The sequence below is a fragment of the Silurus meridionalis genome, chromosome 17 (genome assembly GCF_014805685.1).
Source record: "Silurus meridionalis isolate SWU-2019-XX chromosome 17, ASM1480568v1, whole genome shotgun sequence".
NCBI lineage: Eukaryota > Metazoa > Chordata > Actinopteri > Siluriformes > Siluridae > Silurus > Silurus meridionalis.
In genome coordinates, this window is record NC_060900.1 from 6,010,722 (window position 1) to 6,032,955 (window position 22,234).

A 22,234-nucleotide genomic window follows, 5' to 3' on the forward strand; every position below is an offset into this window, starting at 1 on the left:
CCTGTCTTTTACTCAATGCCAATTTCAATTTCAATTTGTTAATGTCGCTAATCCATACAACATCGCAGGTCTCACCACAGTCCTGTAAACTTTCTGTTTCACTCTTTCAGCTACAATTCTATCACAAATCACTCCTGCCACTCTTCTCCACCCTGCCTGCACTCTTTTCCTCACTTCTCTAACACACTCTCCATTACTTTGCAGTGTTGACCCCAGGTACCTGAACTCCTCCACCTTCTCCACCTCTTCTCCCTGCAACCGCACCACTCCACTGCCCTCCCTCTCATTCACACACATGTACTCTGTCTGACTTTTACTGACTTTTATTCCTATTCTCTCCAGCGTGAACCTCCACCTCTCCAGGCTCTTCTCAACCTGCTCACTACTCTCACCACAAATCCCTATATCAAATATGTTTTTTACGTTCTATTGTGAATAAAATCAGGGATTAACAGTGAGAAAGATCCAAATGTTTTTTTTTTATCATTGTCATCATATGATTAAGTGTCAAAAGATCCAAGGATGTGTGTATGCAAAAGAAGGTTCTGTGTTTTGGTATTGAAACACTACTCATGGATGTTATCTGGTGTCTCTCAAATCACCATAGAAAGTGGTCAAAAAAGGAAATCATAAACACTACGACTAAACTGAAAGATGTCATTCCTGGTTATATGGATCCACACCTCTATGAATAACTACAAACAAAAATGAGAATTTCTAGTAGCCTGAACTTAGCATTGTAAACTTGCATGCTAACAAAGATAAAACTCGATCTGTGAAGGGGCACGGTCTTTTTAATAGCAGTTGGAGTGAAAAATTTTACATTGTAGTTATTAAAATCATTTTCTTTTCAACAGTAACACAAGTAAACCAGTGACATGCAATGCCTTTAATGACAAATGTATAGATCTAGTATCCAACGTTTGTATTTTAATTTAATGTCAAAATTAACAATTTGAATCACATGTCTAAAAAAAAAAAAAAAAAAAAAAGAAAAAAATGGACATCCAAAATAATCTTGATTTACCCTTTAAAATATACATATATATTTATATATAAACCCCCATAAAACATTATGCACATTAATAGGAAAAAATGTTTTGATCCTCACCTACAGTGCTGAAAAAAACCTCTCTATATTAGCAGTTAGGGTCCAGAACAATGTTAATGAAGAAGAGAAAAAACAAAAAAAAAAAAAAAGTCAACCCTCTCCATCCATTTCTTAAATTTGTTAAGCCCTCAAGACTCTTTATGTTTCCTCTGAAAAAGAAGAAAAAGAGAGAGAGAGAAAAAAGTTTTGTTTGGAATGAAGTAACTATTACAAATGTACAACTAGTTCTACTGAGCAACCAAATACAATTCAACTTAATGATCAGGGGGATTTAACTACTTCAAAATAAATTACAAGCTGCTAGAAAGGATGTTACTAGGCACAAAATATATTTATATACACACAAAGAAAAGTAGAGAATGCACATTCAAGAATGAAGGCAAATCACATGAATCGGTGTTGGGCAATAGTGTCAAAACATCTGTTTTGCATCTAAATACTGAATCTGTTTTTTAGATCAGTGAATGGTGCTGAGAAATAAGTACTTCAGTGCGAACGAGTGCGAATTATCGGGTGCTTAGAGAAATGTCTGGATGCTGATGAATCTCTGGCTCTTATCTAATGACTGTGACACAATGAACACCTAAATCAGATCAGGTAATGAGCACGGTGTGAATAGATCCAGTTTTCCTCCTTCGCGGAAATCTCGCCACGACTCGAACCCCATGCACTTTTTACTCATCAAAGGCAGCCGTAATCATTACACAAAACACCCAACACTGTCATCATGGATCAAAACTCTTTTCCGGTAAGCCTACATATGTTGTTTGCATACCCACAAAAACATCAAAAGAAAGAAGAAAAAAAAAAAAAAAACCTTACAAAACTTCAATCCCTGTATGCATTCTTCATCAATAACTTTAATTTCAATTGGGGGGGTAGGGGTTTTTTTTTTTGTATTTTTTAACTAGCAAAGGTTTTCCCTGTGTCTTCCTTGCCTCTGTATGTCCTCTTCCCATGCGTGAAGGGCAGGTACCTGTACTTAATCATGTGCTGTGGACAGAAAGAAAAAAGGATCAGTGAACAAACAACAGACTCCAGTTACTGCAGCAAATCTGACCTATAGAATGCGAATGGAGATCGCACGTGTTTTGTAACGCGACGAACCTTGATCTGACGCTTCATGGTGATGCAGAAGAGCATGATGAAGTACATCACAAGGATCGGCCAGAACACTGGCACGTTGAAGGCTTCGAAGAATGTGCAAATCATAGCGATGACGATGCCTTTCGTCGCAGAATGCCTGAATCGACAAACAAGAGGGCGCTTATTATTTTGGGATATTTTTTTCCCTCGTTTCATCTCAGTTTGGCCGTCACCGTAACAACTAGTCCCCCCCACGGAACAACAGCCAATAACCCGAGAAGAACGAATGGCCGTGTTCGCGATTTTAAACCTTAATAAAGTGAAACATATCGTCTCAATATGTGGACAATTGTTAAATGATATTCACTATAAACATTCAAAGTACACTATCCTTCTTGCACCTACATATTGATGACGTTTATGGATACAGACGTTCTTGAGAAATGTATAAACCAGCACAATAACTCTTCCTAAATTTTGTTCTCCCACACAAAATCTATTTATATGACTAGGAGTTTCTGCAGGCAAAGTCAAGACTGCAGATGCATTCCTGTCTGCGTTGGTCAGTCAGACGATTTCACACACTAGTGAAGGCCAATAGCTTTGAAGGCTATTAATAGACTGTGATTAGTGCATCTTACAATAAATCTTACCCTTAGGGCATCATGCATGGTGCTCCAACCAAGCCTTTTGAAAAGTGTTGGTGACAACACTGACTGTTTAGTCTGGATTATTGAATTTTTTTCATAGGTCTGAAAATGCCATCAACTGCTGTGGTTTTCCTTGGATGACCTGTTCACTGTATGGTTGTTCCTACACCAGTGGCTTCTTTCTTTTTTTTTTTTTTTTGAATGGTGGATTCAAAGAAAAAAAAAAAGAAGAAGCTGCCTTTCCTCCAATGAACAGTGATCTGGTCTTCATGTTGGTTTATCCATTTTAGTAACATATGCAATCTTTACAGACAAAACCTCCGTGAATAAAAACAAAACAAAAGCATTTTCAGTCAAGCGGCGCAGTCATGTGACCAATTCAACCAAGACGGTGGATGAAGCTGTGCAGCAGCTGTTTTGGCTGCAATCCGGTATTTTGACAGCCTTGTTAAGGATTGTCAGTTAGTACATACTCCAGATAGTTTTTCTTCAAAAGAAACAATGTTTACTTGCAGTTGTCGTTCGGCGGGAGAACTAGAAGACACGATACTGTTCTTTGAAGCGGTCCAATATTTCGGGGTATTTGTTTTGGCACGTCTCGTGATCTATATCCTTGCTCACTTTTGCTACTTCATACTCCTGTGTTACGCCACTGCAGCAACTCCGCCTCACTTCAAGTCCTTTTAAAAATCTCGATGCCTTTCCTTGGCATTGCCGCAATGTTTTAAAAAGAGCCGGAAAATGAATGTGTGCCAGACGCAGGTTGAAGCGTCTTATGTTTTGCTCGTGTGCAGTACAGGGACATAAACAGTTTCAGATGTTTCAGTGTGGATGAGCAACTTTTGTGAAACGACTAAAAACGATAGTGTGTACGCGGAGAGTTTTTTAGACGGAGATGCGGATTTCAAATCTTTGTCAGATTAGTGTAACCATAGCCTCGACAAATGAGTAGACATTAAAAGAAGGGGGTTATAGGGGTCATCATGGAGGCTGGATGTTCTGGCTGTAATGCTCCAATACCATTTACTTCAGAAATATGAATAATAAGTGGGCATCTGTGGACACTCGATGTCAATGCATGGATTGGCTGAATGTAATGTAGCTGCAATATTAGAGAGCACAGCCAGTGATGTTGACTGCACCCTTATGCTACAAAAAGCATGCATAAAGACATTCAATCCATCCTGTAGTTATGCAAATCATAAACAACCCCACTGTTATGGCTTCTGTAATCTGTGACATATGCAAGGTCTTGCCACATGTTTTTGTTGTGATCCACTGTGCAATGCGCCTGATGACACCAGAAAGATTTGAAAAGAAAAAAAAAAAGCATTGCTGGTCCCTTGAGCAAGACCCAAAAACCTCTGTATTCTGATTTAACAGCAGGTCTTACTGCAAATGTGATTTATCACACTTTCAGGCCACTTATTTCCTCACTCCTCTTGTCATGACTTAGAAATAGTGCATCATTATGTAAAATCCACTGGACCTTAACTGTGCTGTTTGTATTGGTCAAATTAGTTATTTGATTACAAACATTTTGTTTGGTCAATTTAACTAAACACGGAGCACTGTGTTTTCCACGGACCATTATTACTGACGCACCACCCGCTAAATTCTAAAGTAGAGACCCGCACTCCCGACGCAAACAAGGGCGGTGCGGGACAAGATTTGATGGGGTGAACGCGGGTCCGGGCGATGAAATACAATCATTCGCGGGATGAAATAATAAATGACTAAAAACAAATAAACGTATGTATCTACGGCACAAAAGCACTATAACAACTATAACAACATCTGCTTTTCACTGAAGTCTTTCTGCAAGGATTTAAAGTCCAACTGTTGGGGGCATTAGTGATTTTAAGACTCAGCATGCAGTACACTGAAAAATATTTTCAAACAAACAAAAAAAAAATCCAGAAAACTGCTACATAAATTAGACATTTCGGGTGATTTAAAAATCAATCAAACAATGGAGGTAATATGAAAACCACCGGTGTATGAAGCGTTACTAGAATAGTAAACAAGTAACCACACACGCCTGTGTTGCACCACATGGACGCATTGTAATAATTTCTAAAGATGTGAAGAAGCAACATATCAAAAGGACCACAAGACAGACATCGTGACCATCGGGACAGAAAAAGTGTAAATCAAACTTAAGGGAACAAGTGGAGCAAAAGTAATCTCTATGCTAGTTGTAACAATTGTTTTAATAGCTTCCTGGACCCAAGACATTCTTTTCAAATTCTTAGAAAAAAATGTCCTTTTTTTAGTTTTTTCTTATTAAGTGCTAATAAAACATACTGAAACCAGCTGTATGGAAAAACTCACCAGAATTTGAATTCAGGCAGTCGTCTGATAAATGGCCGGAACTCCTCATTCTGCTTTGTGGGAAGTGCTGGACCATCATCTTTAATAAAAAAACTAAATGTTAAAAACAATGTGAGACAAATTGGGGATTTGAATTTTGTTTTTGTTTTTCAAATGAGGCAGGTTTGACAAATACCAGCAGTCACCTAGACGGTAACAAACACAACATATTACAAAGTATATGCATATAGACGACAATTTATAAATAATATTAAAATTTATTTTATGAATTTTTTTGTAATATGACAATAACATAACTGGATCCTGAAAAGAGATTTTTATTTCAACATTTTTAGAAACAGTGCAAGAAGAGTAAAAGGTAAAGCTGAAAATGCCATTTTCTGAAATTCAAAATGTTTTCAAGACACATTCCCAGTAGCACTAACTATAGTTAATATAGTATATTAAGGCACATGTTGCAATGTTTCCCCTGACCCAGTGCCATTTAGGACATTTACCACATCTTGCTGAACAGCTGCCACACTCCTGTTTGTCACTCACCTGAACAAACAAGCTTTAAAGCCCCCCCACTGTTTTTCCCACCAGCACTTTTACATAATAGAAACTTTCTGGACCTCATTTGTCATGGTCATGTGCTGGGCGAGGGCTTTCCTATAACAGCTTGTACCAAAGTGTCCGATTCCTCTTTTACAACAGCAAGCTGCAACACTTGCAGTTTTCTTTTTGCATTGATTGGTTGAAGAATGACAGCATTCTTCAGCTTTTATCCATTTATTTAACTGGTTGTGGATGCCCATGAGACGAGCAGGTTCCTGCTATCAGTTACTCTACAACAGCTACTGTATAGACAACTGTTCCCTAACCCTCTCTTTTTAAGTGACAATAATATGCGTAATATAAAGTGCTTTTCTTTAAGAGAATTTCCATTACAGAAACTATTTCTTTGTAAAAAGAAATAACAATTATTATCTGTTTATAATTTGGCGGAGAATATATGCACTTTAGTTGTTACAAATTTGTTGTTACTATAAAAATTACAATGGATTTGAATGCACTCATCAATATAAACCCGTCATCTAGAACCAGCGCTACCATCAGTGTGTTTGATGTAGTCTTATCAGAGCATTAAGAATCCTGCTGTGTGCATTTACTGCCTTACTTCTCAGAAACAGTGTAGTATGTGCATTATTCTAAACGTGGCTTGACACTCATAAGCCTGAAGGAGAACATTTCACCCATTTTTCCTGAAATAAATGAAAATATATTTTAGTCGGATAAGAGCAATGAGCAGGAGCCTCGTTAGAACTAACCTGGGTCATCAAGCAACGAGGGGTCCACTTTCGGTGAGAGGAAAGCAATGAACAAATTGAGATGGTATATTCCCAGAGCATATGTGACTATGTACCACCCCTGAAACACAAGAGACAAACAGGAACAAACTGCAGCGTTCAGTCATTAAACAACGATCTGCAGAAACGCTTTTCTATTCACAAATGAAATACTGTACAATAAAATTGGTGACTTTAAATACATAATTCAACATATCACTAAATAACATGGCTCATACCAGGGGTTGCCAACCACTGGCCCTTAGACCGGACCGTGGATCATTTGATACCAGGATGCACAGAAAGAACTTTTTCATTTTATTTACAATTTTATTGACTTTTGTGATTGTCTCAAATAAGTTTTGGAATGCTTTCGAAGTATGCATTGCTTCATTGTCCCAATGCATTGTAAAGCACCGTCTAACGAGCATTAGTGAACCAGTTTCTTTGGCATAACATGAGCAGTTTCTTCCCTTCTCTTCCCATCATTCTGGTACAAATTGGTGTTTGTCTGCTATCCAGGATGTTGTTTCAGAACCATATCAAATATGTTTTACTCTAGTCTGGTCTTACAATCAGAGCTGCTCCCAGTTACAATCACAGCTGCTCCCAGTGAACCAGTCACCAAAAAATATACACTGTTATTACTGTTTAACTGTGCAATAATAACAATAAAGATATTAAAGCAACACATGTGCAATAGCAATAATGTAAAACTGTGCAATATAACCTGTGTGCAATATGTCTGATAGCGTAACTACTTACTCATGGTCTCTTTTTCTTCGTCTTTTGTATTTATACATTGTGTTGTGTATATACTATATACTGTTATGTCTCTATTCTTTTATATATTTCCCCACTGTGGGGAATATATCTTCCTGCTCCTAAAACTAAGCATCTTGTGTTAAACCCTCTGTATTTACTCTTGTTAAGGCTTCTCTTTATGTTGACTTTGACACAGACACGTCTTCCTCTTGAAGTGTGTTTCTATTTTGGCACACTGCTGTAAAAAAGGGGTCGTTTCCTTCACCAGAAAAAAGAAATTCTTCCGTCATCCATAACAACTGTTTTTCCATGAAGTTTATTCCTGAGTTCACTAGTTGTGCTTTCTTTTGAAGAATCTACCACATATTCGATTCAGCCACATTATACAGATTAGATTGGACTGATTTTTCCACCTAATCATGGATTGCTTTACTAACAGTGGCCGCCGATTGGACTGAATAGTGAAAGTTAACTGTAAAACAGTTCAAATGCAATATTATGTAGCTCTTAAGTGTACCCATGCTTGACTAACAAAGACAGAAAGCACACCTTTAACACGTTTGCCAATTGGGCAAATGAGCTGCGAGACATTCTTACCTGTAGTATATACACTCTGATCATGTATATTGCTGTAAGGAGAAGCGTGACCGCCCATCGTACTGCTGAGAACGGAGTTGACTTGTCCAACCATGACTGGTAGATCTACAAGAAAAACAGTGTGTGGTTAAAAAATAACAAATAAACAACTACTTTGAGTAAAAGTATTAATGCGAAGGAAAAAGTATTTGAAATGATAATTCTATAGGATTTTACTGCTTGAAAAACAGCAGAGTGGTGAAGTTGAGAGTAATAAAAGCTTTTGTATTACTGAGAAATTAAGCATTAAAGCAGAAAGAAAATTGCAAATAAAAACAGCAGAAATAATAGGAATACTGCAGGAGTAATTAAGTGACAAACAACCCAAAAAAAATAGGTTTTTTAGGAGGAACAGTAAAAAAAAAAACTGCCAGTGAACCATTAAAGAGGTTTCATCAAATAGAGATCAAAAGTGATGTTTATTGTAATTCTTCAAAGTAAACGTTCAATTAAACACACACACACACACACACACACACACACACACACACACACACACACACACACACACATCTTGATACAGTGAACAAACCAGATCTAGTCTCACAGTGCCATCTATCAGACATATGTAAAAGATTAGAATGAATAAATAAAAATGGGTTTATAAAACAAAGTTGTCTCAATGAGTCAGGCAGCAGTTTGGAAAGATTAATATGACAACACATCAGAACAGTGAGTAACGGAGACATTTATTTAAGTCCAGCACTCACCTGTCCAAGACGTGTGAAGAAGCTTGATATGACGGATGCTTTCCCATGGATGGATTCACCAGAACTGTCTCCTTCTGACATACTGTCTAAACACAAAGTAGATCCAACAGCTTTTTTAAGACTAAGTGCAAGAACGGTAACATCCTAGAAGCGCAGTCTGAACTCAAATCAGAATGCAAATTACAAAACGCCACAGATTAACCTGAAAGATATGTGGGGCGTTTACAATGTGAAGGGCTTGATGGCATTATAATAATGAATTTGTTCATGATACATACACACACACACACACACACACACACACACACACACACACACACACACACGCACAAGTGGATCTCAATAAATAAATTAAAAAAATTATACTTACAGCTAACGAAAACCCAAAATTCAGTATCTCAGAAAATTGTAATATTACTTAAATACCAATACAAAAATATAAAAAAAAAATGTACTCAAATGTTGGACTACTGAAAAGTATGAACATGTACAGAACTCAATACTCATTATGGCTCCCTTTGCATGAATTACTTCAGCAATGCTGTGTGGGACGGAGGCGATCAGTCTGTGGTGCTGCTGAAGTGTTATGGAAGCCCAGGTCGCTCTTATACGTTTTTGGGTCTGGTGTCTCGCATCTTCATCTTCTCAATAACCCTTAGATTCTACATGGGGTTTAGGTTGGGCGAGTTTGTTGGCACATGGATACCATGGTCCTTAAACCAGGTAATGGACACAATAACAAGTAGACACAAACAAAACAAAACACAGTGGACCAACACCAGCAGATGACATGACTCACCAAACCTCCACTGACTGTGCACACTTTACACTGGACCTCAAGCCACTTGGATTCTGTGCATCTCCTCTCCTCTTTCAGACTCTGGGACCTTTATTTCCAAACAAAATGCACAATTTCCTTCCATCTAAAAAGACGACTTTGACCCACTGAGCAACTGTTCAGTCCTTTTTGTCCTTTGATGTCTCTGGTTTAGGTGTGGCTTGACACAAGGAATGCATCAGCAGTAGCCCATGAATACACTCTTTGTGAATCTCCCCAAATTCTTGAATGGGCTTCGTTTTATTATACCACATTTTTTCCTTCCATTCAACTTTCCATGAATGTGCTTGGATACAGCACTGTGAACAGCAGCTTCTTTAGTGATGACCTTTTGTGTCTTACCCTCCATGTGCAGGGTATCAATGATCTTCTGGACAACTGTCAAGTCAGCAGTCTTCCCCCATGATTGTGTAGCATGAACCAGACAGACACCATTTAAAGGCTCAGAAAACCTTTGAAGGTGTTTGGATTTAAATCGCTAATTAAAGTGTGACACCACGAGTCTCCAATATTTAACTTTTTCACAATATTCTAATTTTCTGAGATACTGAATTTTGGGTTTTCATTAGCTTTAAGCCATAATCATTAAAATTTAAGTTTCAGTTTTTGTATTAAATTAGTAAAATAAATCAACTTTTTAATTATATTCTAATTCATTGAGATGCACCTATTTGTGTGTGTGTATTATATATATATATATATATATATATATATATATATATATATATATATATAAAAAATTCTGAATATTTTACCTTCAGAAAGCACATATTTCTTTGTAGATACATAGCACTGGTATAAATCAGCCCTTGTACAATTTGTCAGCGAGGTTTACTCTATTGTTACGCAGCGTATCACATCGTAAAGGTTTGAACATTTCACGGTATAACTTGCAATTAACACTGTATTAATCATGATAAATAATACAGTGGCTTCACTGCAGTTGCGCATAGCACAATTCAAAATCCGGGCCGCAATGTAATGTGTATGGAACGGCCCCAGAGAAACAGGATGATTTGAGAGGCATCCTGAAAAGGTAAAAGTGCTTTAATCTGGTCACATGGCTCCATATCCCAGTGATGTTAGGAAGCTAGGGTCAGAGCACAGGATCAGACATGACACAGCAGCTCAGGACCACAGAAGGTTAAGGGCCTTGCTCAAATGCCAGAGGAGTGGCAGCTTGTTGATACTGGGGTCTGAACCCCCAAACTTAAAATCAGTAACCCAGAGTCTTAACCACTGAGTTGCCACTTCCCTTGAAGGGAATTGAGAGATCTGATTTCAGTTTTGGGGGCTCGCTGTGATAGACGAGAGAGTAAAGAGTATCCCGCTTGATCGGGTGAAATACTGGACAGAAACAGGTTTGAATCAAAGCTGTCAAAAACTAGTGTGAGAACACTGACTAACCAGGGGACTCGCTTGCGTTTCTTTCATATTGTATTTGTGTTTTAAGAAAAGCTTCACAGTTTATAACAAATGAAAGGTGTAAAAAGATATATATTTGCCATTCCATCCAGCCTTGAATCAGACCTTCCCCTTACACAGGACCATCACAGCTTCCTGTTCTACAAAACTGTGGCCAAGGCTAGAAAATGAAAGCCACAAAAAAGAAGACCCCCTTGTATATGGAAAATCTTTTGAACATTATAGTTTCAGATTTAGAAACAGAACAACTGGTCGCCAGTACAATCATAGAGAATTTGCTGGTTTCGATCACGACCTTCAGAAATCAATAAGGCGTTGTGCCGGCGCTGCTACACAGACGGACATGCTAGCTCTGTATACAGTGTACTGTCCAACCTGCTAATTCAGGGAGCTGGGACCAGTCCAGTCGAATGAGATGCTTTTATATTTTTGAAAATTATAAAATGTATAATATAATATATATTATATTAATAAATAATTTATTAATTTATTTTTTAAAGCTAATCAAGCAAAGCCCCGGCTGCGTACAGGCTCCTCAGTGTTAGCATTACCCGGTTAGCAACATCACTGTCAAAAACAGTCAAATGGCAGAAATCTCATTTCCCAATGTCCTTTTTATTTGAACAAAATAAACAATATAATATAATGTAAGAATTATACGTCGATTTAAAAATAAAAGCATGCATTAAACTAATTTGCTGAATGGAATACCCCCCCTCTACGTGCTTGTTCGATAGCTAAACGATGTTACGGCTTTCACAACGCAACCTGGGATTTGTAGTTTTTTGGGCAATTTCTTACTTCTCATAAAAAAACTAGACACTTTTAATGATCTAATTGTTAACGTTATATAGTACCAAACGCGAAATATATACTGTCTAAATTCTAAATTCCCTCGATCAGACTGCAGGGTTTGATTGTAAACGTCACAGGGTGATTAGATAAGGACTACAATGACCAGCGACCCAATAAAAACGGGACAACTCACTTCCGGGGAAAAATCACAACGAGAGCTGTTTTAAAAAGCGAACCTGGTAGAGTATAATCTGCATTTAAATCAGGGATAATCCGAATTATAGTAATAGGTATAGGGCATGAAAAACACTGCGTTATTAACATGAATATGGAGATAAATAAGATTAAATATAATACCTTTTCTGACCGGGTGCTGCCGCTGTGTCACTCTCGGCTGCCTGTCCGCCGCTCGCGTTACTCCGCTGTGAACACGTCAGTACTTCCGCCCAGGCAAAGCTCATTTCAGACTAAACTAATGGATCACCGATTTCTTTGATAGCCTGCCTACAATAAACCAACTTGGCTTGTTGAAATATTTTTTTTTCTCGGCAAACGCACCAAAAATCCAAAATACCAAACTCCTCCACACAAATACCTGTTATATCAATCTGAATAATCGATTTAAAGTGTTACAGTATGCAGCAGATAGTGTGGATAACTCACATGTCACTGGTCCCATGGTACTGTCTGGTAGTAGGTTTCCATCAGGTGGAAAGAAACCAGAGAACCCAGAGGAAATCCAGATGTTTACAAGAACAACATACACCAATCAGGCTTAACATTATGACCACCTGCCTAATATTGCGTTGGTTCACCTTTTGCTGCCAAAAAAAAGTCCTGACGTGTTGAGCATTTACAGCATTAAATTCTTCAGCAATTTGAGCTACAGAAGCTCATCTGTTGGATCGGACCACACGAACCAGCCTTCGCTCCCCACGTTCATCAATGAGCCTCGGACGCCTATGACCCTGTCGCCGGTTCACCACTGTTTCTTCCTTCGTCCACTTTTCAAAAATACTGACCACTGCAGACCAGGAACAGCACACAAGAGCTGCAGTTTTGGAGATGCTCTGACCCAGTCGTCTAGTCGTCACAATTTGGGACTTGTTGGACTCAAATCCTTACGCTTGCCTATTTTTCCTGCTTCTAACACGTCAACTTTGAGAACAAAATGTTCACTTGCTGCCTAATATATCCCACTCACTAACAGGTGCCATGATGACATAATTGTTATAATTATAGTTATAATGTTATGCCTTATCTGTGTATACTGCAACTCAACAGATACAATAACCAGAGCAAAGGATCGAGCCAGGGATCACAGAGACATCAAGGCTACCTGCTACACTACTACACCGCTCTGCTACCTGTCAATAAATAGTTTCAAATGTTTTCTTTTGTTGTTTTTACTTTTCTTCCCACTATGCCAGATACGAGATGTTCTTGGTTGGTTGTAGACTAAATAGTTCAACTTATTTAATGCTAGCCACTGGGTTCCCTGGTGGTCTAGTGGTTAGGATGCGGCGCTCTTACCGCTGCGGCCTGGGTTCGATCCCCGGATAGGGAACCATCCACAGCCATTAGGGTTGCATAAGCCTTAGTGCCGGTCCCAACCCCAGATAAATGGATAGGGTTTCGTAGGAAGGGCGTCCAGCGTAAAAACATGCCAAATCAAACATGCTAATGGGAGAAGCCGAAAGAAAGTTTTATTTTTAATGATAGACACTGTCCCAAAGCAGCTTTACAGAGAGTATAGAACTGATCAGTGAGGGCCTAAGCATCATTGTCGTGCCTGGTATAATGTTCTTTTGTCATATTTAATGTTGGCAAACCATTAGGACCAGTACAGCCTTGTCTGCTGGCCTAAAATATATCTGAATCACTGATTGTACGTTTAATATATTTTTGTCCAAATTGTACCCAATAGTCTATTCTCTTCATTTCCTAGCTCTCGGTTGCACAGCGTTTCTCTTTAATATTGACAGTTTCTATAGCCATGGCGTTATAATGATGGTATTAAGAGGTGAATTGATTCAGGCAGGACACCACTGAAGACCTAGGTGTAAAATGTATGGCCTGCCACTGCAGATATTAGATGCTACTGTTTGGTTGTAGACAACATAATTAAACTAACCTAAAAGGAAATATGTGGAAACCTACCAAAAAGAGTTCAGTTCAGTTCAGTTTAATGATGGACACTGTCCCAATGCAGCTTTATTGTTGTTCCTGGTACAATGTTCTTTTGTCATATTGAAATATAATAAAAGAAACAAAATACATCTGGACTACATTTCTGGAAATACCAAAACATTTGATACATTTTGGTGGACTGATTCAGTGACTTAAGTCAGGAGTGCTGCCACTAAGGGGCGTATTCGAAGCTTGAGTTATTTAGGGTAATAAAAGTAAACATTCTCAGGTAAAAGTGACTTTCACTGCCCTCATTTGTTACGAGGCTTGTCCTTACAGGTTCAGCAATCCTCACAACGTGTTCACCAGTTACCAAAATGAACTCGCACCATCTCTATAATATCATATTATTAAACAATGATGTGGGTTCATTTCAAAATTCATTTCATATTCGTATACTGTAATATATTACATTCAAATTGAGATTTGATTTTAAATCTAGCGATTAATCTATGAAAAGAAGTATTGAATTTTGAATTAAATAAAAAAAAAACCCAATCTTTTCATAAATTAATCGCTAGATTTAAAATCAATTCTTAATTTGAATGTAATATATTACAGTATACGAATATGTTACATTTACTGATTAAATTAGAAGGTTAAGGATCTTGCTCAGGAACATAGCTACAGAATGGCAATTTGGAACGTCAGGGATTCACACACAGGGATTTAAATCATTTCACATTTGTAACTCAAAGCCATAAACACAAAGACAGCAAGATTAATACATCTGGCTCTTGTTTATTTAACCACCCCAGCCACTATATTTACTTTTTGAAAGATTGCACTGAATCAGATCAAATCAGGAGCAGGTTTGTTCTAATCCCAGAACTGCCATGGTTGGTCCTTGAATTTATATATATATATATATATATATATATATATATATATATATATATATATATATATATATTTCAACCTACTTTACTGTAATGCCAGTAAATGACAGTAAAATGTGCTTTATTTACTTCTATGATAAATGAAGATTATATATTGTTGTCCAGAACAGAATGCCCTTCAAGTGCGTTTAATTTTTATTAGTTTGGACTTTATATTTCTGCCACTTATTTTGTATTTCTAAATCCCTCACACCCTGTTGTTATTTGTATCATTGCTGCCACCTGTGTCAAATTCCCATGTGTATATTTATGTTTCTTAGTTTTCATGCTTAGTGTATAATGCTGCTAGGCCATTCTTTTGAGTCTTATAGTCTTTTGTCTTTCTAGTTTGTTCTTTTAGTGAAGCTTTTTGTAAGTCTTTCCCCCCCTTTTTAATGTAAAGGTAGAATGTTGAAGTAAAAATAGCTCTTCCAAAGCACCTAAAGCAACCAAAAGCCACAAGTCTTTTGGAAAAAATACAATTCAGGCTGGGGGTGGGATATTGATGACAACAGATATAAGTACTATAATACACACTTTAATATTAATAATAATAATAATAAAAAAATCACCATACACAATTCAAACAGACATCATATTTCATGAACGTGGATATGAACAAAAATATACATTATGTTTTTGTTTTTTTTGTTTTTGAAAGAAAAGACATCTTTAAAAACATTCATAAAATCTCTTATGAATATCCTGACATAATACTGATCACAATCAATCAAAAAATATTACAGTGTTTACAATATACAAAAAGCAATAAAGTGCTTTATTATGTGGATTTTGTCTGAGGCTAACTGAGGAAAACAGATTCAGGAAGATTATCTTTCAGTCTTTACTGTTCACGAACGCATTTGCCCATTTTGTCCATTACATTCCAGTGGCTAAATGATGCGAGATTTGAAAATGACTTACAAACTGCCTTTTGTAATCAAAAGTTATATACAAAAGGGGAAAACAGTAAGAAAAAAGTACCATCCAATATCACTTTCAGCTCTACATACAGTAATACTATACATTTACAAACAAGGCGGTGTTGAACGATGTAACTGCAGTGGCAGTGCAAGTATTTCATTATTCAGCTAGCAAAACTTTAACTTGAGAAGGATCGATTTTGCTCCATTGTATTAATCTAATGAACGTTATAACGAACATTATAATAATCCAGTCTGTTGCGGTGTAAAAAAAAAAACTGAAGCACAAAACATGGCCATTATTAAATTACCTCAGAGAAGAAATGTCTAATGAGGCAAATATTTTCAATGTTGTTCCAATAGTACTGCCAGTTTAAGTCCTTTCCACTTAAAAATGACAGAAACGGTTTGGCATGATAAATAACACCTTGTCCTGCAAGGCTAATACCACCTGCTATAGGGACTTTTTTTTTTTTTTTCTCAAAACCAAAAATTAAGAGAATGTAACGTTCCAGTGTCTCGCAATATGCATGTAATGCCAAGTAAACAACATAACACTCATTAATACTAGGTTTCACATGAGCAGAACGCCAGACCAATTTTCATTTATAATCTTGACATAGAGCTAAACCGAGCTGCACATTTCTCATCTCATTAACCCGGACAGATTTGCTTTTTGAAATACTCACGAATTTATATTTCCAGTATGACACTTACATAATTATCCTTATAGTCAGATATATCTTACTAGGAGCCCTTTAAATTTCTACTCTAAAAATATGACTAAATTGCTATGAGTGTTATTTCCACTGCACATTAGAGAATGTTTGATATCTAGACATAACATGGTGCTGCTGAAAAAAACTATCATCGTGGTTTGATGATTGTTGCGATTTGTGTATAGGTTGTCTACATTCACTCAAACGTGCAAATGTGAAGTCTGTTGGTAGAACATGGACCTAAAATGTGTTCTGTGTCTTATAAAGTGAGTTATTATGTACATGTATACACAACATTGTGTTGTGGTATATAGAATTTATATTAAAAAAATTGCCAGTCATTCAAAAAAAAGATTCTGAAACCAAAAACTGAAAAAAAAGAAAAAAAAAAAACAAAAAGACAATAAAATCAAAAAAGATAAACCTGTCCATTTCAGGATTTAAACGGTTTGATGAAGAAAAAAAAAATCATAAAGCAGCAAAAATTGCAATGTTTCTGCAAATGATTTAGTGTAACATCTTATCTCAGCGCATGTCGCTCTCAGCAAACTCTTCCTTAATGGAGTGTTTCCGAGTCTTGCAGTCAGGCATGTCAAAGCCAAAATCGGGCCACTCATCAGCACCGGCTGTGGTGCCACGGTTGGGGATGGTGATGGTGTGGCGTACGCGGAAGTGCACAGCCTCCATTACGCGCTGCCGCTGGAGTTCGCCTCCGGGCCCAATGGCCATGGTGGCCATGTTACTGCTGGATCGAATAAGCTGCTGGCCATAATCATGTCCCTGCTTCATGTCCTGGAGGCCTCTCCAGATAGCCACCCGGAACTGCTCTGGGATCTTAAGAGCTCCAAGATCCTGAAGAGGAAATCCAGAGAAGTTAGCTTCACCTTAGCTTTTAAGGATTGCTGTTGCATTACATTTTTGTTTATTGAGTAATTCATGCTTTTTTGAATTTTAATTCATGCTCAATTCACAATTCACTTTAAAGCAAAACTCGAATATTTGGTTGTTTTATAGGAGGTGGATTAAGAATTATCAAATAGCAATAGCTAAAGTGATCTACACAAAACAATGTGGTTTATGTATTGAAATAAACAAATTTTTCTGATGTTTTGCTAGCAAAGTATGCAAAAACTGTATGTAACCTATATAGAGTAAACCCCCAAGTGTAACATATCATAAATGAAAGTAATTAACAAAGGTACAGGAAAATTACTGCGTTGGCACATTGTGATATTTATTTATAAATGTTGCCTGCCCTTGTTTTCTGAGTGCTTCATGAGGTCCTATACTTCCGAAAATAATGAATATAACTTTGAAGACATTTTTCTCTATGTTTTATCCAGATCTTTTTTAAGTTTACTTTCACTTACATTTACATTTGTGGCATTTGGCAGAAAAATGACTATCGTTCCTGAATTTGTATATTTTTTTTTATCAAGTGGGTTTTTATTTGAGCTGAAATCAGTTCATGGGTAATAATAATTTATTAATTACTAATCGAGTCCTTACAAATGATTTTTGTTTTGTTTTTACCTCCATGGAGAGGGTCTGCAGGTGGTACACACTCTGGAGGCCCTGCGATGTGAAGTAGTCGATGCAGTTTTGGCAGCCCAGGCTGGTTAAGAAGCTGTTCAGAGAAAAAAGGAATCCCACTAAGACCAAGGGGCTGCACCCTGGGAATTACAGATTCGTGCATGGACAACATTTTTAACCAGACCAAAGCAGTATTTGAATCTACATGGGCTGTAAACCATTATTCGAATATATGCATTACACGATAAAATATTATAAAACAGTTTTTCGTTTTTTGTAAACGATTTTTGCGTCCTGAAATGAGGTGGTGTTAATAATAATGCTTAATTATCGAAAAGCTAAAATGTAGAAAAGCAATAATGTGTACTTTACAATTTGTTCGGAATAAACTGTGTAATATAATTCAATAATAAAATTAATAATAATAGTGATAATAATAATCATCAATGACCCAATTTAATAAAAAAACATATGCAGCTGCATTAATAATCCGTAACAACTTTTTGTGAAAGCATTCAGACTTTTATTATAAATACAAAAAGGCCATAATGCTACATACAATCAAAAACATTCATCTGTTTCGATATTGTAAAACAGGAACGGGACAGAAATATAGTAGACATGGATATTTCAAAGGTAGATCCCACAACTGCTTTAATGTCTCTGCTTTGTTTTGAACAGTAACAGTCTGTATTAGAAATCATTTTAGATTTTAGATTAATTTGCCAAAACATGCAACTTTATGTGACCAAATTGATGAGTTTATTGGAGGCCAACAAGGGAGAAGGGGAAAAAGAACAACGGAAAGATAGTAAAAAAAAGAAAGAAAGAAAATAAATAAACAATGCCTTGACATGTTTGGGGACTCCACCTTTAAAGTGATACATGAAAAATACAAATTGGCAGAAAATGGAAACTTATAATAATGATAATAATAATGAAGTGGCAAACGGAATTGCAAGGAAAAAAACAGTGCATTGCAATTAGACATGAAAATGAAACATATTTCATGAAAAAAATATGTTTTTTTTTTTTTCATTTATGTCAGACACTGTAGTATATACTGTGGTTCTTATTTTAGGTTGTTTGAAATGTACAAAAGCGTGAGCTCCAGCTCAAAGTAATACAATATTGTACTATATGAGATCACTCAGTACATCCAATATCATGCATGGAAAAAATGTAAAAAAAAAAATAAAAATTATATATTTCTGTATGAACAAATATAAAAGACTAGGGAAAGAAAAACAAATGTATGCCATTCAGTATTCCATTCGACGTCAAAGCAAGCGATATCTCTTAGATAAAAACACTCTTTTTCTGACCAGCAGAAAAGAAAGATTTTAAAATCTCAAATAAGTATTTACAGATGAGTAAACAGAAGGGGTCGAGTCAGCAGAAACCAGGCTTCCCTTCTACTTAACACACTACAGCCAGAAATCCCGTGGCACATTTCTCCAAAAGGGGGATTCCATGACTGCGGTTCCATTTAGCCATTTTAAAAGTTAAACATAAAACTCTTTTTCATTGAATGCAAGAAAATGAACAATTAACTGTTGAATTAACTATTATTTAATTACGTTTTATTTTCTTGCCAATTAAGTGTTGGTGTTGGTGTTTTCATACAAAATGAGCAAATACACTACATGTGTTAAGTATCCATGCTATTAGCATGAAGACAATATCACAATATGCATGAAAATAAAGAAGAAGAAAAAAAGAGATTGGGAAATAGTTTGATTTCTTCTTCCCTCGACCTTCAGGAGATTATGCTGGATACTTGTATCAGAGTTGAAATAAATGTTATACGACTAATGGACATTTTTTTTTATAAGAAGGACCCATGGAAAATGGTGAGCATGCATGAGACGTGAAATGGATTCACACCAAAAATGAATGTTAAATTGTAAAGCGTAATTTTAGAAGGCTAGGATAAGCGAAATGCTGGTATGGATGTGATGTAGGTTTTACATACATACAGAAATAAATGCAAATGGAATATCAGCAGCATACAAATGGCACCCCGATCATGGAATCCCCCGTAATATCAAGTTTTTTGCAAAAATGACATCATAAATACTCTAAACATATAGAAAAGACAATACAGTGCTTTTCAATCCATGAATGAATATAGGCATCTTTTTGGCCCAGTAGACAGAAAGTCTTTTGGTGTGACATTTACAGACATGTGTATTACTACATTTCTGTAGCTTTGCAGTCAGATGTGCATGAGCGTGTGAATGTGTGAACATGTGTGTGTGAGAGAAAAAGCGAAGGAAAGCCGTGCTACTGCAGGGTGAAGTACCTGATGAGGCTGGGATCAGGGGTGTAGGGTGGAGGTGGGGTGCAGTGAGACGCTGACACCATAGACTGGGCCGAGTGAGCTCCGTTCACGTCACCATTCGACTGCATGTGGTGGCCGCCCAGCATGTTCGCACCTACATGGAAAACATCCATGCCGTCAAGCCAACAGGTTGGACAAATCGAAGACAAACACGGAGCTGAGAAGTGCTCAGGGTGAAGTATTTTAACCGTAGATTAATTTGTAACCTGCAATTTTTTAATAGGAAGCAGTTACAAGGAGCTTCTAGAAGTGTGTGAAAGTGTGTGTGCACCTCAAAATAAATCAAAAGACCTGTTTTGATTTAATAAATGACTTTTTAAAAGTTCCTTTTTATTGATGCATCCACACACCTGATGTAGAAGTGATGTTTGAATCCAATTGTGTGCAAGAATGAAATAAAGGCAGCTGTTTGGCTCGGAATGAGTTTCCCCAAAAAACTTTCTAAAACATGAGCTCCTTACATAGCATTAAGCCTCTTACCCATGTGTACCATGCTGCCAGATGGTCCTGCGTTCTGATGGCTCTGATGCGCCACTATTTGGTTGACCGACGGAAGTTTGCTGATGTTGCTGTGGACCTTGTTCATGTTGCTCAGCGGGGTCCCGTAGGGCGACGGAGAGGTCACATGACCGCTACAAAGAAATAGATGTGTCAGGGAAAATAAAGAATGACGCATGATCTGGTGTTGAGTTGGAGTTGGGGGTGTGGATAATGGATTAATCCAGCTGTGTATAAAAGTGTTGATTGTCTTATTCATTGTGTTTCCGTTACCCACTGTTAGTAAAAATGCTAAAAAATAAAGAAAGCTATAAGACAGACATTTCTTATATTTCTTTCGGCTTCTCCCATTGGGGTCGCCACAGTGGATCATCCGCATGTTTGATTTGGCATGTTTTTACGCTGGATGCCCTTCCTAACGCAACCCTCCCCATTTATCCGGCTTGGGACCAGCACTAAGGCTTGTGCAACCCTAATGGCTGGGGTTGGTTCCCTGACCGGGGATCGAACCCGGGCGGCAGCGGTGAGAGCCCCGCATCCTAACCACTAGACCACCAGGACACCCTAAAGACATTTCTTATATAACGATATAAAAAAAATTTATAATGTGAATACATCAAATTAGAAATCATATGTCAGTTTTGGAGGAAAAGGTAAGTATACATAATATTAATAAAAGAAACGTCTTGGTATACAGTTTTACGTTGCTGGATTTAGCTTTGACACTCCACTGAATAACAAGAATCTATTAATTTATTAATTTATGTAACAACAACAAAAAAAAAATTCTTTCTGTACAAAAATTTAAAAGGATTATTTCCATTTGCTGATAAAATAACATATTTTGTATGAAAACCTATACTTTCAAAGAGACAAACAAACATTTTTAAAAATCATTTTGTAATCATTTCATCCAAAATGTACATAAAACGATAAAGAGAAATATTCAAATGTACAGTATGGTATGTATGTTGTACTCACTGTCTGTGCAGTAGCTGCTGTTGCTGTTGTCTGTAGGAATCGACTAACTGCTGTGGCACCAGCTCCACTAACTCTAAACTGTCCTTTATCTTCATCAGGATGTCAAAGTTCTCCCTGCCTCGTACCTGCACGACATCCCCCAACACATTACAGCAACCCAAAAACAAAACCTTTCTCTTGTACTTGTGAGAAATAATGTGTCTGCAGGTGTGTGAGAACCCACCGGGATGTAGTACATCTCCTCGTCTCCATGTCTTCTCTTCTTGATGTTGATGGGAGGCCCGGGAATGTTCGGTGGCGTCTGTCTGAAATCTGTGGGACGAGATATAGGCATAGAGATACGCAGACATGTAGATTACTCAGTTAAAGTGAAAACAAAATCTAGGTTCCGCATTCCTGACTCTAAATTCAGGTCTAATCAATATTCACTGTTTTGTATACAGTATGTCATATTGTCTTATAACACTACGTCATTTTATTCCTCTTAAAC

At 37.1% G+C, this 22,234-nt stretch overlaps 2 protein-coding genes and 1 non-coding gene across 8 annotated transcripts in view; 1 reads left to right on the forward strand and 2 right to left on the reverse strand.

The window, feature by feature from the left end:
- Positions 1-776: 776 nt before the first annotated feature.
- On the reverse strand, positions 777-12,163 carry rer1 (retention in endoplasmic reticulum sorting receptor 1). Of its 2 annotated transcripts, XM_046872212.1 has the most exons (8): positions 12,036-12,163; positions 8,621-8,706; positions 7,872-7,976; positions 6,492-6,591; positions 5,182-5,260; positions 2,219-2,354; positions 2,050-2,104; positions 777-1,260 (listed from the first exon to the last, which is right to left on the reverse strand). In XM_046872212.1, exons 2-8 carry the CDS (start codon positions 8,699-8,701, stop codon positions 1,250-1,252), a joined length of 567 nt encoding a protein of 188 aa, XP_046728168.1. In that variant the 5' UTR covers positions 8,702-8,706; positions 12,036-12,163; the 3' UTR covers positions 777-1,249. The 2 variants fall into 2 exon arrangements, with proteins under 2 accessions (XP_046728168.1, XP_046728167.1); XM_046872211.1 differs by having other exon boundaries at positions 777-2,104.
- A 1,010-nt stretch (positions 12,164-13,173) lies between these two features.
- Positions 13,174-13,245, forward strand: trnak-cuu. The gene has a single exon. It is a non-coding gene; the product is annotated as a tRNA-Lys (tRNA).
- Positions 13,246-15,268: 2,023 nt separating this feature from the next.
- The window catches only part of tp73 (tumor protein p73), a 29,863-nt gene continuing 22,897 nt past the window's right edge, over positions 15,269-22,234 (reverse strand). For all 5 annotated transcript variants that reach the window (XM_046871252.1, XM_046871251.1, XM_046871253.1 and 2 more), the window contains 6 exons: positions 21,968-22,056; positions 21,745-21,869; positions 20,746-20,897; positions 20,227-20,359; positions 17,922-18,015; positions 15,269-17,240 (listed from right to left, as the gene is read on the reverse strand). In XM_046871252.1, the coding sequence (XP_046727208.1) occupies positions 16,914-17,240; positions 17,922-18,015; positions 20,227-20,359; positions 20,746-20,897; positions 21,745-21,869; positions 21,968-22,056 (920 nt within the window). In that variant the 3' untranslated portion in view covers positions 15,269-16,913. The remainder of the gene's footprint in view (positions 17,241-17,921; positions 18,016-20,226; positions 20,360-20,745; positions 20,898-21,744; positions 21,870-21,967; positions 22,057-22,234) is intronic.

Bases quoted from the DNA above. Each gene is read 5' to 3' on its own strand.
- rer1 (XM_046872211.1), bottom strand. From the start codon at position 8,701: ATGTCAGAAGGAGACAGTTCTGGTGAATCCATCCATGGGAAAGCATCC. The intron at 6,592-7,871 runs GTAAGAATGTCT...CTTGTGTTTCAG, and splicing joins TCAGAGTGTATATACTACAG to GGGTGGTACATAGTCACATA. The intron at 2,105-2,218 runs GTTCGTCGCGTT...TTCTGTCCACAG, and splicing joins CCATGAAGCGTCAGATCAAG to CACATGATTAAGTACAGGTA.